We start from the raw sequence: 17,760 nt of genomic DNA, 5'->3' as shown, positions 1-17,760 counted from the left end.
ATTGTAGCAAAATGCTGTCACATCTGCTTGGTATCCAAGGTCTGTGATTAGGCCAGCAATGCATATTTTTAAATAGTTTTAAATAATCTCTATTTTAGTTTGCTAGGGGCTCCATAGCAAAATACCACAGACTTGATGACTTAAAGAGCAAGTGATTCTATCATGGTTCTGTAGACTAGAAGTCTTGAGGTGTTGGCAGCCTTGATTTCTCTGGTGGCCTCACTTTTTGGCTTGCAGATGGTCACCATCTCTCTGTTTTCACACAGTCTTTTCACTCTGGTCACCTGCCCCTGGTGTCTTTCTGTGTGTGTCTGGATTACCTCTTCTTACAAGGATACAAGTCAGATCGGACTAGGGCTTACCCTGAGGGTATTGATTTCACTGCATCACCTCTTCAAAGGCCCTCTCTCCAAATATAGTTGCATTTTGCTGTACTGAGTTAAGGCTTCACCACATGAATTTCAGGGAGTGGGAGGCACAATTCGGCCCATAACAGTTTTCAAGTATTAGAAGGGTCCTTGTGGAAGATGTCCATAAACTGTTTATTTCCAGTGAAGTCAACCCAAGGCCATTTGTACTTTGAAGACTTCAGGAAAAATTTTAAATGAAGTATTAATTAGACCAGAGTTGTATGACCCAACTAATTTAGCCCTTTCCTTGAAAATGACATAGCTTTAAAAAAAAATAGGAAGAAGAACAGCAACAACAACAAGAACAACGTATAAGTGGACAAATTCCAGTTACCCTTACTAGTGGAGTATCAGCTTAAACTTGGTTAAAACATACTTGTAGTTTTTTATCCTTCTCTCCTTTCTGTTCTGTATTTAGAGATCCACTAGAAGTCACAGGTGGCTTAAGTTTAGGGGAAATACTGATAGCAGTGAATACATTCACACATAGTCTCATTCTGAGAGAGGCAGTGTACTATTTCTCCGGTGTATCTACTGCATTCTTTAGGATATCTGGGTCTTAACTGGTGATCTCCATCCAGACTGGAAGCTCCACTTAGGCCACCTGCAGATTTTCCACTCTGATCTTGTCAGACTTGATTGGATGGGAACTCTCATGAGGCTGTTTCCTGAACCAGAGATGTCCCCCACAGTATAGTTTCCCAGATCACAGGTGTTTGAGGAACCCAAGAAAAGATTTTACTTGAATAAATTTTGGACAAAAGTGGTTTGCAAAGAGCAGTTATAGATCTGGAGAAAAAAAACCATATTGCCTCTTGATATTGACCTCTCTTGTTGCTTTAGTACAAAGAACTTAAAATGAAGAGGAGATAAACCTCTTTCCAAGCATCATAATGCACTTCTCCATCCTCTTGACTACTTTTTATAAAATCGAAATCTCCTAAAACCTAACCTGTGCTTGCCTTTCTTCTCTTGAAATGGCTGTCAGAGGAGTGACATGCTTCAGTGGGTGGGTAGAATGAGAAGCCAGAGAAATGTCTGCCTGGTAAGAAGTGTGTGTCCGTATAGCTGAAAGAAGAAGGAAGACAAATTTGCAATATTAAACCTATCAGAAAATTGTAATGGCTTAATTATAGATCTCCACAGATGACAACGCAAAGTCTTCATAACTTTGTCAAAGCAGTATGAGATAGTTAACAACAACAACAAAAAAGAAGTAAAAAAAGAATGTGCCAAATCAAAAATTTCAGTCTCTTAAAGTTATTTGCAGAGTTAGAAAACATTGATCATATCTTGTTTTTCAATGGGTCTAAAATTAATTCCCCTATTAAAAAATCCACAGACAGCGTATGTCAATAAGAGGGCTTAAAGCGTGTCTTCTTGACAACCCTACCTTTAACTTGGGATCCTCGGTCATTAGTATTGTTGACCGCTTGAGAGGCCATACAGTCCACTAATCGCATCTTACAGATGGGGGGCTTGTCTTGTTTTTGGCCACTCAGTATCCGCTTCTGTTCATAATTTCTACAGCCTGTTTTTACCACAAGCCTTATGGGAAAAAAAGAGGAGTCAGAGGCATTCTTTTTGAAAGGCATCTCTTTGAGGCATTAATATACAGATTAAAATATCATTTGGAGACTTCAGTGATCTCTAAGGTTTTCCTTTTCCAGGAGCAGATTTGTCACTACACTGCTGCATAGAATAGATGGTGGTCTCCTGAATTCCATTTTCTCTTAGGGCAGGTACCTTTGGTTTTTTCTTGTTGTGTGGCCTCCTAAAGTTAATGACCTCCCTTCAGGTGTTCCTACTGGCTTACAGGTAGCCATACATAAACCTCTAAGAACAAGTTCTCAGAGGTTTGACATTGCTTGGGAGAAAATGCAGTGTTTTTTTGACAAAGCATCTGTGGGGTTGAGGACACACTTAAAATAAGCATAGTTCCTTTATTTGTCTTAAGAAAGAAAAATTGATTTGTTTTTCTTACAACCTCTCTGATGTCCAGATGGGTGAGAAACAATTTCTGCAATCTCTATATTCCTAGATACGTACGTATATCCTATTAGGTAGATTAGACCAGACAACTAATAATGACACAATCACAATATATCACTATTATTTACTGAGAGTCTACCTTGTGCCACGCACTTTGCTAAGAGATTTACATATACTTTATTATGTCGTTTATTCTTACAAATACCTATTTTACAGATGAGAAGACTGAAGTTCAAAAATGTTGTGTTCCTGGTCCCCTGTTAAGAAGCTAAACACGAGGAAAGCCAGGATATAGAGCCCAGTATCCTTAGCCATTGAGGATTCTTCTTCCACAATGAGTCTGACCACATGGGTTTACTTGAAAGAAATCACTGCAGAGGGGCGCCTGCATGGCACACTCAGTTAGCATCTGACTCTTGGTTTTGGATCAGGTTGTGATCTCAAGGTTGTGAGATTGAGCCCCCTGTCAGGTTCCACACTCAGCACAGAGTCTGCTTAAGACTCTCCCTCTGTCCTTCCCCCCATCTCTCTGAAATAAAGAAAGAAGGAAACAAATAAATGTCTATAAAAAAGAAAAAAAATGAAATCATTGCTGATACACAAAATACATTTTTATTGGGGGTAAGTCATTCTAGGGTTTTAAGTTCATATCTATGGTATTTAATCTGTCTACAAAAATAATAGTTATTTTATTTAAGAGTTTGTACATTTTATAAGATTGAGGAGGAGTGGCCATTCCAGCCTGCCCCTGGTACTTCCAGGACATGTAATCTGAAACAATTTGTATACAGTTGGCAAACCCCGTCTTTCTAATTGGGAAAAAAAAAATCTTCCTGCATTCTGATTACAAGTGAAGGAGAGAGATTGGTCCCTTAAAATGAGATTAGGATGCAACAGTAATCAGACTTCTCTTTACCAGAGAGTAAGAAACTTTCTCAGTATAATTTCTAATCCATATCAGATGATAGATGAGACATTTCCTTATTTCCTCTTCCTTAGAACCGTCTAAATATTAAGAAGAACAGATTAAAAGTCAGGGTTGGTGTGAGAAAGTAGAAAATTGAGCTCTACCACATAATACTCTGATTCTCAGAAATCAAGGACTGGGAAAAGAAGGCTTAAATATACATGTAAGCTCTTATTAGGGTGGATAAGCTTAAATGTTTTGACATGGCTTAGAAGGTACTTAAGATTCTCATATCTGGGAAAATGGCAAAATGCCATTTTTAAGGTAGTGTGGAGCTATTCTTACATTTCATTTTCCTTTTTCTCACCATGGAGTGATATCTATCAGTGGCCTTCTCTGTTTTTGTAGCTGTTAAACCATTCTCTCTTAAATGCTACACAGCTAGTACAAAAGAACTCTTCAGTATCCCTGATAACAGAGTATGACCTTTAATTTATCAGAGTACATTCTGTATTCTGTTATCTGCTTGTCCCTGTTGCTTTTTATTTCTTGTTACTAGTTTTTTATATGATATTTTAGTCTCTTTGCATTAGGCACTCGACAACATGGGAAGGCTTAGGGAAGAACATGTAAATCACTATTCATTCCACATAGGCAGTGAGATCCAAAGATCACAAGGTTACCTCTACTTCTAATGAAACAATATCCAAATTAAAATGTTTGAATATAAGTAGCATAGACGAACAAGGGCTTCTATAAATTGTTGTATAAAAGTATACTAGATATCTTAGTGTAATTCCATATAACAGGGGGACATGAAGGGAGAAATTTCTTAACCCAGTTAGGTGTGCACTAAGCTTCTAACTTCTTCCCCAAAGAACTGTTAAACTCTGCAGGAGACAGCCTGTGGTTTTCATGCCCAGTATCTTAACAGTCTCATAGGAAGATAATGTTTAACTGGATCTAAAGGCCTACTGTTTCGCACAAGGAGCTTGGGTATCATAGGAAGCATTAGTCATAAATAGACATTGCCCTACTGCAGTGGTCTGTGCTCTCTCCAGATGTTTAAGTTAAGTGGGCTGACTGAAAATGTGTCTGGGTTCCCCCCTCTCTTTGTATAGCATTGCATTCAGATGCTACATTTAACTTATAGAAAATGCCGCTTTTTTTTGAGAAGATGGGAGCAAAAGTGAAGTGTCTACAAACATAGTATCAATATGAAATCAAAATTTTAAAAGATCACCCATAATCCCTCCATCCTAACTCAAATATTTTCATTTTTGCATGTTGCCCTCAAATTCTTTTCAACTTTCACGTTTCATATTTTATTTAGTAGTTTTAACATTGTGTGTATTATATGGTTCACTTCACATAGCATAAATATTTTAATTATTTTTATTTATATTTACAATTAGTTTGAGACTAAATATATTCTACTGGAGAATATATTTACTTAAAAAATAGATCTACAGGTATACTGCTTTACAAAATTGAAAAGGATAATCAATAAGCAATCCTTTTTGGGATTAATATCCATAGTAGAACACAATTTTATCTGGCTATTATTTCAATAAAATTTAAGTTGTTTGTTATCTAGGTAAAACCTTTGTGTTCTGTCATACCTTCTGTTTTTCTGTAGTCCATTGTCCTCTCTGAACTTCTGTGGCAAGTACAGTTCATATAGTGGTTAGTTATATACTCATGAGAAATTATCTATTATCCTGAACTTCCACTTAACTTCCTTCATTTTGCCCCATGACTCCCCAGACAAAGTGTAGGCTCTTTAACATAGGATCTATAGGATGTATTGATGTATGCTCAACACAGTACTTTTGGAGTACACTGTTGGTTCTTATGTATTGACTTCATTGAGTTAGATTGCTTTCCTAATGTCTACCTAAGCTATACTAAAGAAACAAGGGATTTAACTACTGAACTAGAGAAGGAAGGTGCGGTCTTTTGGGTACATGAGATATGTCTAGGAATGGGTGTACACATTGGGTTATTGATGAATGGCATTTAAGCATTGGGTCCCTGGAGATGTATAAAGGGAAGAGCAGAGATAAAAGATGAGCAGTGAAGAAAAAAAAAGGGAGGGAATGTGAAGTCCAAGCAGAATTCACTTTAACATGTTGCAGAGTCCCATCCCTCTTCTCACAAGCCAACAAAATGAAGTAATCTTCTCACTCATGACTAGGACCCTTTGTCCTTTAACAACTTGTGTCTGGAGAGGATAACATCAAAAAGATCTGTGAACTTGGCAGATTATTACGTTTGGGGCTTGTCTTACAGTAAGAGGTTAATATAAGGAATGCCTAGAGTATTTTATGTCTCAGTTGGCTTGCATGGCAAGGCATCATTGTAAAAGGAAGAAAATGAAATGCTATTCCTCACTGGGATCTCTACTGTAGCAGATCTTCACTACCTTACTCTATAAAATAGAGGTGATAAAAAGAGACTCCTGATAAATCCTCAAGGATTTGGAAAGATTACTGATTTTATGTGCCCAAGAGGAGAATCTTACCCCAAACTTAACAAAACAGAACATTTAAAAACAAGACCATAATATTTTCCATTATATAAGAGAGTGCAATAAGGATTAAAGAGAAGGGAAGATGTTGGGGCTTTATATCTCAGGATGTTGGAAACTTTTTTCTTAAAAAAACAGCTATTGCAGGGAGTAGTTATATGACATTGTCCTAGTTTTATCATCTATTTGAGACTCATTTTTTTTAATCTATAAAATAAAAGATACTTATGGTCTGGGATTAATATGAGGACTAAATGAGAGATAACCTATATAAAAAGTCAGTAGCACAGTAAAGCATAAAAGCCACTCAATACATTATTATTCTGTTTTCTGGTAGTATTTTCTTTAATTTCTTTACCTATAGACCACTTTCATCCTTAAAAAGTGGGTTTTCCAAAGTGCAAGAAACTTAGTTGTAGGCTTACTAGTTTGTTTGCTCAGTGTCAGAAAAGAAGCAGTTTTAGTAGCTGGTAGTATGTGTTTATAATTCCATAAGGTCTTAAAAGTCTTGGTGACAATCCAAATCTATCACTGCTTTGTGTTAGCCATGAATCAGGCATACTCTGGAAGGCCTGTGACCTCATGACTACAAGATCTATAACCTCTACCACCTGTTTTTGTAGAGATCCAACTCTGTGTCATTTTTGCCTTAGTTAAAGGACAGATATTTCCATAACAAGCAAATGTTATATTTACTGATGGACTTTGGAAAGCACTACTGGGGGAATCTACTATTCAATTCATTTTCAAGAAATCACTAAAATAAATACAAAGAAACATATTCTTGGAAATTAGGCATATTTCTGAAGATTCATTGAGTCTAATATGTCTCTCATATATGGTTCATTAGAGAATTGAGGCACTTACCAAAATTTCTCCCAGATCAACTCAACCATCAGTTCTCTGCAATTTAAAAAAAAGGGATCCCAAGTTGATACTAATTTCTCTGCCAATCTATATGCACCATAGTGGTCCCAACTTCAAGCTACACATCATTGTCTTACATTTAAGCACAAAATATTTTACTTAAGATACTTCCCTGGCCTATGTTTATTCCAATGACAAAATCATGATTGATGAAAGAGGAGCAAGATTAGAGAATATATATATATATATGTATGTATGTATATGTGCATATATATGTATGACATTATATGTGACATATATATGACATATATATGACATTATATGTGACACATATATATATGTGTGTATATATATATATATACATATGACATTAATGGTACTAACAGCCTTATTGATTTTGACTCTTGAAGTAAAAACTCTCTGTTTTTACTTTCATACTATTTTGGACAAATTTTGGGTTCATAGCACAGCTTTTCCTTATTTTTCTTCTGACTATATTACTTTGTCGTTTAGAAAACTGACACTTTTATTTCCGAGGAGAAATTACACATCAGTGAAGATTTATGAAAATGAGAGGAGAAAAACTATATATTAACAAAGTTCATATAGCTTTTCTCTACTGACCAATAGTCATAAAAATATGATTACAATTTTATTTCTTTTTATTCTCTGAGTCCCACCATGAAATTTAACTACAAGTCAAGGATTTGAGTTTTATTACTTCTTGCTCCTAACCTTGATTCTTTGAAATTACTCTTGTTCCTTGATGTCTACTGGTTCATACAAAATTAATATTCTATAGTGTGACCAAACAGTATTGGTTAGTAAGAGAATGAAACTATCTGGGATTCAGTCAAAATAAAGTTGCACTCTAAGTCTGAATAACCAGATTTTATTTTTTATTTTTCAGTCCTGGAACCTTGTTTGCAATATCCATTAGAGTTAGCACTTTATACCTAAGTGGCCACTCCAGTTAGAACTTATACCTAGAAATTTATTCCAGTTATGAGAAGCCTGTTTTTTGTCAAAAATACTGAACCCTGAAACTAATCTAATATTATGTATTAATTACAGTCCAATTAATAATTAATTAAAAAAATACTGAATCCTTTCACAATTCAAAGGAAAGTAAACCCAAGTTTTACATACTGTTTTGTTGCTTGGAAATTACTTCAACAGAGATGTGTATGTCACTGGTGACATTTTCAGTGGAGGTACCAACATACTTAACCCATATAAAATCAACTGGAGGGAAAAGAAAATAAAAGGAAAACCTCATTCTAGTTTTATTAAGGTGCAGGAAGTATGAAACTAAAGTATGTCTTAACTATTCGATGAGAAGTTGTGTTACCATAAACCTGAAACATGTGCTCAGTTGATTGCTGTAGTTGATTTGTATGCTTTTTAAAAATTGAAGTTCTTCTTGGGTCCTTTTAATAATTCCAAAACAAATAGGTCTTTTATAAGTGGGTCATTATTACTTTATCCTTACCTCTGGTTTAAGAAACTTGAAAATGAAAATAGCTTCTTCCAAAGATTCACCTTTGGCTTGATTTGAATATTCAGGGACTGTTTGTTTGTATGGTTGGTTGGTTTTGTTTTAAGATTCATATATTTTTTGTATTTTTAGAGAGAGAACATGCACACAGGGAGGGTCAGAGGGAGAGGGAGAGAGAAACCCTAGCAGACTCTTCACTGAGCTCAGAGCTCAGCGTGGGACTCAATCCCATGACCCTGAAATCATGACCTGAGCCAGAACCAAGAGTCAGTTGCTTAACCAACTGTGCCACTCACAGGCCCCACATTCCAGTTGTTTCTAATCTGTCCTGTCCATATAGGCCTGTTTCCTTTGACCATGCTCAGAAGTACTATGTAGTGTTTCTACATCACAGCGTGTTTGGTATTAGGTCCCAGTCCTTCCCAAAGGAAAGAAAAGGTCATTGGAAATTATATTTATCTTTGACCTTTCCCAGTTAAATTGGTTGTTTTATGTTCTTTATATTACATGCTAAGTTTAGATGTGTATCAAACTATGCAAGGATTAAAAATGAACACAAGCATGCCAAATTACTGGTTGTTTTGTAAATGACATATCATTATGAATTTGTAATGCAATAAAATGCATTTTGAGCAATTTCTTAAAATAATATACCTCAATAATGACTTTTCATATGAAGCTTGTTAATGAAAATCATGAGGTAGAGGCAAAATGTAGGCTTATTCCTGGTGAACCTAAACAATCTGAGCTACTCAATAGTAGAAGGGGTTTGGGACTCATCTGTTAAAAGACATCATCATTACAGCCCTCTATTTAGATGTGTCTTTGTTTACTTGATAGTGTATTTATATATAATTTTGTCACAAGAGAAGTCATTAATTTTTTATTCTAGTAGAAGAACAAAGACTTTGGAAACTAAAATAAATATATCGAACTGAAGTGAGTGCCCTCTGATATCCCATCATCCATTACTGCAACAAAGACTAAAATCTGTCCTTTGATTTCAAAATCAAATCTCTCTGTTAAAAAAAAAGGGTCTCTGAACTAGAAGACATCTGATATTCATGGGTGATGGGATTGTATGGTACCATCCATGTGGCTACCTTTTTAAAAAAATTATCACATCTTTTTACACCTATCTCTGCTGCCTACTCAATTTTTTTCCTTGTTTGTTAAGTGGCCTCTTTGTTATTCTTTGGAAATATGGAGTATATGTTGTTTTACCTGAGTCTCATCAAGGATCTTTAAGAGCTATTGTTGGCTTAAAATTGTGTCAGTCAATTATATTAATTGTTCTGTGAGTACCAAAGGTATGAGAGCAAATTGTATATATCTGTGTATATATTTTTATGTGTTTTTATTTGCTTTTTTTTAAGCTATTCAAAAAGAATATACAAAGCTGTCAATTCTCTCCACCAATCTTGCTTAGGACTTTTCTACTGCCCCTACTAATACTAGTTATGATTACTTATTTTGTGGCATGAAACAGTTATTATTACCAAGTAATGAATTGACTGTGTGGATGTTCAAGTGACCATCACTAAAGAGATAAAATTATAAATGAACTATGTGATTTTCCTTTGGGAAGTTAAAGGGAGGCTCAGCTAGATGGATCTATTCTCTGGGCATAAGTATTTGCCTTCGTTTTCTTGTGAATGTTGTTAGGCTGTAGGATGAGGCAATTGTTCCATGGAAGGTATCAGAAATAAAAACAAGATTTCCTTCACTACCTCAATCCACAGACACTTCGTAGGAGATTATTTGATAGGTATCATGCTAGCACTGAGAATATAGTAAGTAACAGCACACACAGTATCTGACTGTATAGAACTTCAGACTTCAGAGGGAAAAAATTTATTGAATATGCAATTACAAGGCCAGTGCCTGTTCCAAAGGACATGTATCAGGTGCTAGGGAAACATGTAGTCAAGTGTCCTAATCTGACTTGGGGACAGCAAGAAAGACCTCCCGAGGAAAAATGTTTCTGCTGAGAAGACTCCATTAATGAGTCATGTTTGGCTAAGGGAAAATGGAAATGGGGTGAGAGTGAGGAAGAGCCTTTCAAATAAAGGAACTTACAAATGCAAAAGCCCAGAGGAAGAAGGAGAGCCTTAGAAAAATTGAGAGAAATCTTATGAGGTTGGACAGAGGAGAGCAAGGCTGGGGCAGGCGTGAGATGAGGAACAGGAAGTAGGAAAGGACCAGATCATGGAACCACTCACAAATCTCATCAGGGGCTTGAGATTTTGTCCTAAAGGCAATGAGAAGGGTTATAATAGGCAAATGGCATTATTAGATATCAGCTGACATGTGGAGAATAGGTGCAATTGATTGCAGAGATGACACAGAGAGGTCTGCTAATATGCTATAGTAGTAACTGGTGAAGAGGTGATTTGGAGCCTAAATTTAGGTGGTATCTGAGGAAATAATCATTTCTGATGATGGAAACACTCTAGCGTGAACAATGGCATACGGAACCACCTAATTATAAAGTCATCAGGAGAGTTATAACAGTGTGAATTGATATGAGCATTGGTAGACAAAGACGTTAATAGAGCAAAGGGTATGTGTCTTTGAAAAGCTATTTCGTGTTTGGCTATCAAATTATGCACATAAACATGTTTATCACATAAATATAAGCCAAAACCACATATTCATCATTCATCTCACAGCCTTAAGATAACCAATATTATATCTAGTGTGTTTTTCCAAATATAATTCGTATGCAAGCACACAGAAGAAAACACAAACTGTGCACTCTTTTAAAACAAACATGAGCTTAGAATTTAAGCTGTTTGTATCCTTGGGGTTTTATTTAGATTATCAAGTATACTAAAATGACCCCTACTTGACACACAACGATATATTAGTTTCAGGAATACAACATATTTACATTTTAAATTAAGGACTAATGCATGAAACATTATTAGTCAAATAGACATTCAAAGAACAAATTGTTAAGGCCTAAGTGACAGTTCTTTTCTATTTCTCTAGAAGTGTGTGGCTAATATAATGGTGGGTTTATTGTGATAAGTTTAGTGTACAGTAGAAAGAGTATGCAAAAGTATTTACAAATTATTCTGAGAAAAAATTTGTATCTATTACGTTTCTGAGCAAAATGCTCCAGTCTTTTGTCAGCAGTAGTACCTTCCAGTATTTCTTTCTCCTCTGAATTCTCCGCTGAGCTTTTGCCAAAACGTCTTAGCTCAAATTCCTTGTTAGTTAATTTTCACAAACTAGAAAAACTTCTTGCCCTATATGCAGCTGAGCACTGAGATGGCAGCCTGGATTCTTCCTAAGTGCTTTTATAGATCAGGTGTACATTCATCTATTTTCAAGGTCAGTTTAAACTGTGTTTCTATCAGATGATGTTTTGTTCAAAGAAGTGAGGCTCCCATTTAGTTTGAATGTGTGAGTAGGAAGCACTGTTGTGGCTCGTGTTTGTTCCTTAAACTGTCACATATTATTTAGAATGGTTTAATAAAAGCAGATATTTGAGAGTAAAAGAACATACATATAATTTTTTTCCAAGTGTTATACATTTCAACATGTAAGCTTTAAGTGAAACTGAAGGACAATAAAATAGTCACTTTTGTCAAAGCCTTTTCCTGTAATAACATATTTGGATGATACAAGATATATTCCCTTGTGATGTCCAAGTGATTGATAAACCGATTTGTGTAGAATATACAAGAACTATTCAGATGTTGTGATAAATGTGTTAAATGAGATGAATAAGAATTTCTATTTTCTGAATAGGACATAAAGTATTCTAGGCCGATTTTAGATGCTTCAGTGTGCCAAAGATGGTATTAAGTTTGGTGTTCATAAATTACTAATCTGGAATAAGAGGTTGAATGTATTTTGAAAACTTAAACCTGTTTCACCTGAACATGTTTAACTAGTTAATAAGAAACATCAAAAAGACAAAACCCTGAGATCAATGGTCATTTTTTGGTAAAGCTATTATATGCTGTTTAAATTGGTTGTTCGGGTCTGTCTATAACATAAGTTTAATAACCTAGCTCAAATGCAGATTTCTAATTTTCAATTAACATAGGAATAATTTTGTTTGCTAAAATAAAATAAATGAATGAATGACAAGTCTGAAACATGAAATGTTCTAGGTAGAACTTTTTAAAATTCCAAATTTCAAAAAATCATGTGGCAACTGTATAGCTCAAGCTTTAAGTATTAACTTTTAACCTTTGACCTTACAGATTTTAACCAATGAAATGTCTCTTTAAACTTTAAAGGAAACAATGATAACGAGCGCCTGGCGATTGCTAGACAGCGAATTCCATATCGACTTGGTCGAGTAGTTGATGAATGGCTACTCGACAAAGGTAAAAAACATTGATTAAAACTTCAAATAAAAAAATAATTTGAACATAACCAAGTAGTACTTCATTGTAACACTAATAAACATAAAAAATAAATTTTCCGTAAAACTAAATTAAAAACAAATTTAAAACAGTAAAATGTAGATAGTAATATTTGCATACCTTGTATAATAATTTCTATACATTTTTAGACGTACCAGCTGTTTAATAATCTTACCCTGTTAACTTAAGGTTAAAGGGACTGTTAAATATAATCCACTAACTCAATCTATGAAGGTACTCATAGCAAGCATTAACCCAAAATGATAAATCATTCATAGATTATATTACATGTTCCAGCCTCTAAATTATTAACTAAAATATATGTAGTTCTGATATCTTTATTATGGTCCTGAAAAACAAAACAAAACAAAACAAAACAAAACTCTTGGTTTAAACTCTAGGCATCTTAAATAGTGGGCAATATGGATTGCCAGTCAAAATGAAGTCCCTTTAACGTTTGCAACCTTCTAAGAGCATTTGAGAACAAGCCCTAATTAAAACTGAACTTAAAGTTGTGTGCATGCTTTTTATGAGCAGAGAGCAATCTGCTAAAACTGGATACTCAATTTGATGATATTGGTACTGTTGCTGAGGATTGCTGTTTGATGGAAATGTGCCATAATTTCTCCATCGGTTTGTGTATCATTCCTGAAGCCGCTTTTTACATCTGAAGCTATTTTTTTTTTTCATTTTGTTTTGTTTTAATAGACTTGCTGAAAGCCAATCAGAAAATATTTTTGGATTTTTTTTTGTCTCTGACATGCTCAGTGTAAACCATGCATTTCTTTTCAGTGTGATTGCCGGAAAAATAGAATAATTCAAATAGCAATGGACTATGCCTTCAAAAAAATAAACGTTTTAAAAAAATAGCATATAGATACATGTGGCCATTACATGAACTATGAAATTTTTATCATAAATTTGCAATTAGATTTAGCTGCTCTAGATTAGTTTCTGTCAATGGTAATTTTAGAATGACAAATACTTGAAATGTTAGATATCTCACATTTTTCTTATTTAACAATTTAGATTTAAGAGACCAACAGTGTAAGATCTTGAGGTAAAAGGAAAAGGGATCCACTAAAAATTGATTTATAATACATATCTTTGATTGGTCTTTTAGCAAAAGCACTACATTTACAATAAGTTGAGAATTTACAAGTATTTGCCAATGATTATGCATTTCATGGACACCTCATTTATAAGCAATGAATTATGAGTCAAATGCCTCTCTTATAGTTTATTGCTCTCATTATCCACCCCATGAAAGATCTGTTTTATCATCCTTTGTAGAATGTAGAGTTCACAATCAACATTTTTGCATGTATGTAATATTATTTTTACAGGGCGTCAGCTCACAATCTTCAATAGCCAAGCAACTATAATAATTGGCGGGAAAGAGCAGGGCCAGCCCTTCCAGGGCCAGCTCTCTGGGCTTTACTACAATGGCTTGAAAGTTCTGAATATGGCAGCCGAAAATGATGCCAACATCGCCATAGTGGGAAATGTGAGACTTGTTGGTGAAGTGCCTTCCTCAATGACAACTGAGTCGACAGCCACTGCCATGCAGTCAGAGATGTCCACATCAATTATGGAGACCACCACAACCCTAGCTACTAGCACAGCGAGAAGAGGAAAGCCTCCTACGAAAGAACCCATTAGCCAGGTGAGTATGTGGATTTCATTCCTTTGTTTTGGAACTGTGGTTATGAAAGTGGGCTTTTCTACATATGTGTCTTTTCTAAAATGGGATTGTTTCTGATCTCAGGTGCTGAGGTTTTCTTTGAGTCTTGCTTAGTATAATGTACTCAGTTTGAATGTGAAATGTTTTTATACTGTTGATTTGAGATTTGCTGCTTTGTATTGGTTTGTTAGCTGCTAGCTTGATTAATAACCTTGGTCTAGCCCAAGCTGAGGGGACTGCCTGCTATTTACACAGTGTTTTCAATTTTTAAGTTAAATAAACAAGTAAATTAGTGAAGTATTTGAAAGACCTTATTTGTTCAGTCTCAGCACATCATCAGCATAAAATAAAACAAATTTGAAGAGAAATTTCTTACAAATTTCTGTTGTATTTTGAAGTGTTCAGAATTTTGAGTTGATAAGCACGTGGTTCCCATAGCGAATGATAGGTCTACTCTTTCTATTGTTGAGGGGGAAATTTTTATTCTACCCTTCAAGTTTCTTCTGGCTGATATAAGAAAGAAATTGATGTGAGGCAAAGTAACAGAAAGGAAAAAAAAATTTTTGATTACATGTACACAGTCTCAATAATAAAATTGAGACCCATAGAAATGACCAAGGTAGTCAACTTTTATACCTTTTTAGACAAAGACAAATATATCTATAAGAAATTTACATGGCAAAGAAATCTTAAGTATGGAAGCTTCTATTAGTAAGGAGTTCTAAGTAGGGTTTGAGCTGGGATAATAAATTAGTAAATGTAGGTAGGTTTATTGATAGAGCCTTCTTGGCTCTGCATTTCCAGTGTCTGATTATATGGCTGTCTCTTTACCTCTTGGTACAGGAGGACACCTTTAATCTGGAAGATTTATTTTCTGCTTTCTGAAGGCAAAGGGGCATCATGGTGTTCTTCTTGTACTGGCTATTCCTTGGTAACTTTAATTGAAACTGATCACTATACCTAGGCCCCCACACTGTCTATGAGAAAAATGCGCTATTAGTTTATCAGAAGACTTTTTTTGTATTGTATGTGATTAACTGACCTCACCTTGAATTCACTTAAATGAGCTTATGTCTTACATCTAAAATTTTGAAAAACAGAATTTTTAAATGCCAAACTTTTACAAGATAGATGAAAGTGTAATAATTCAGTCAAGGTATAATTAGTGATTTCCTATTATGTATCAAGCACTGGTATTGCATCACTGAAGAATAGGAAAGAAACAAACAAACAAAAAAACTACCTGCCTCAGAGAACACTATTAGAATGCTATAGGCATACTATTAAATGCTATTAGATCCCTAATGACATTTATAGCCTTTGTATATATTCTGTTGTGATATCTTTCAGAATTATGTGTTCTCCTAGGTCTAAACTGACTGTTTTCTTTTGTTTTGTTTTTAATAATGAATGAGTATATCTAGTAGTTGCCATCTAAAGCTTTCCAAATACATGATCCTAACTTCTAGGAAACTGCATTCTAAAGAAGCAAGAATGACAACAATTATTTTTACATTTATTTTATTTCAAGTGTTTGAGATAGACCTAAGTGTCAAATTTGGAAAGAGAGTAGAAGGTAAATTCTGTTCATATCAGCACACTATCTACTGATGTATGTTTACCAGAGAAAGAAAAAAAAAGATTCTGATTTTTACTTTCAATAGGAAGGAGTGGGAAGAACAGAATAGAGAGAAAGTATCTTAGGATATTTTCCTAAGAAAGATGTTAACAAATTTAAAGAGATAGTCTGTAAATTCATAAGTGTAGTATTGCATTTGAGGTGCCTTTATGTGCCTGCCTTCCTTCCTTTCCTCCCTCTCCTTCCCTCATTCCTTCCTTCTCCCTTTCCTTCCTCTCTCTCTCAATCTCCCCCCACCCCCGCTTTATTTTTGATTTGCCTTTGGCCACAAAGTAAAATGAGATGTCTCACTGGTTGCTCATCAATATATATTTATTGATCATTCTACATGTGCCATACATTGTCCTAGGTGGTGGGGATTCATTAGCAACAATGAACAAAAACCCTTGTCCTTATGGAATATACATTGTAGTAGGAACGTGTGTTCATATAGTATAATCTTTCTGTTCATTTTCTCTATCTTGTTTCATGAATCAGATTGTTAATAATAAAAGTCAGGGGGCGCCTGGGTGGCTGAGTGGGTTAAAGCCGCTGCCTTCAGGTCAGGTCATGATCCTAGCATCCTGGGATTGAGCCCCACATCGGGCTCTCTGCTCCGTGGAGAGCCTGCTTCCTCCCTTCTCTCTCTGCCTGCCTCTCTGCCTACTTGTGATCTGTCTGTCAAATAAATAAATAAAATCTTTTAAAAAAATAAATAAATAAAATAAAATAAAATTCAGTCCCTTGGATGAAGACCTGTGACTTTAGAATTTTAGACAGATTTACACATCTCCATCAGCTCCATTTGATGAGAGTCTTTACTGATATTTCACTAATGATTTGTTATTATGGCTTTTGGTTTATAGTTTATTTAATAATAAACAAGTTGTTAAGATGGGTTTGATATAGGAAAATGAAACACAAAGCACTTTATAGATGATTTCTTTTACATATAATAATTCATAAGAGGACATTGTGGGACAATCAGAGTTGGAAATGTTCCTAGGAATAAAATTTGAAATAATCAGAGATTTTTCTTTTTTCTTTTTTAAGATTTTATTTATTTATTTGACAGACAGAGATCACAAGTAGGCAGAGAGGCAGGCAGAGAGAGAGGGAGAAGCAGGCTCCCCGCTGAGCAGAGAGCCCGATGTGGGGCTCGATCCCAGGACCCTGGGATAATGACCTGAGCCGAAGGCAAAGGCTTTAATCCACTGAGCCACCCAGGTGCCCCAATCAGAGATTTTTCTCAGTAGTCTTATTTCATCACTAATGAGATTATAGCTGCCTAAGTTCCTAGGGAAACCAGATGTACCCCAAAATAAGGAAAGACTTATCAACCTTTCCTAGAATGTATTTTACCAATTAGTAACTGGTATATATTAAGAAGTTCTGTTTTTTGAGAAAATGTGCAAGATTGCTATTGCATTTGCAAGCTCAACACCTAGAAGAGAAAAAAAAATTATGCATTTTATAGTATTAATATATAAGGAAAGTAGTTAACTACCCATTAATTTCCAATGAAAAGAATCCCTTTTGTTATAAGCTATTACATGTTTAAAGACAGCAGTGGTTTATGGAAGTAAATGAGCTAATCAATTAGTGATTATTTGGTTCATTTGAGGAGGTATTGACTTAAATAAAAGATTACTAGGTTCATTAAAAAATAGATATTTTAAATCTTGAGATTTTTAACAGACCAATAACGGCAATTAAATAATTTGGATTAATATGTCACAAATAGTCAATTGTGACAACAGTGTTTTCAGGTTGGACCAATAAGTTTTAAAATGATCTTTGATAATGAAATGTATGTGATTTCAGGAAATAAGTTGTACATAAATGGGAAAACACTACTAAAGAAGAAAG

General features: G+C 34.9%; 1 protein-coding gene across 33 annotated transcripts in view; it reads left to right on the top strand.

Moving 5' to 3' along the window:
- Positions 1 to 17,760, top strand: part of NRXN1 (neurexin 1) — a gene marked incomplete at its 5' end in the record, with an annotated part of 1,159,071 nt that overhangs the window by 1,003,610 nt on the left and 137,701 nt on the right. For 23 of the 33 annotated variants that reach the window (XM_080814815.1, XM_080814809.1, XM_080814838.1 and 20 more), the window contains 2 exons: positions 12,461 to 12,550; positions 13,936 to 14,255. In XM_080814815.1, the coding sequence (XP_080670941.1) occupies positions 12,461 to 12,550; positions 13,936 to 14,255 (410 nt within the window). The remainder of the gene's footprint in view (positions 1 to 12,460; positions 12,551 to 13,935; positions 14,256 to 17,760) is intronic. The other 10 variants (XM_080814833.1, XM_080814832.1, XM_080814824.1 and 7 more) reach the window with 1 other exon arrangement.

This window comes from Martes martes, assembly GCF_963455335.1.
Source record: "Martes martes genome assembly, chromosome: 9".
NCBI lineage: Eukaryota > Metazoa > Chordata > Mammalia > Carnivora > Mustelidae > Martes > Martes martes.
This window is presented reverse-complemented; position numbering and strand designations above follow the sequence as displayed.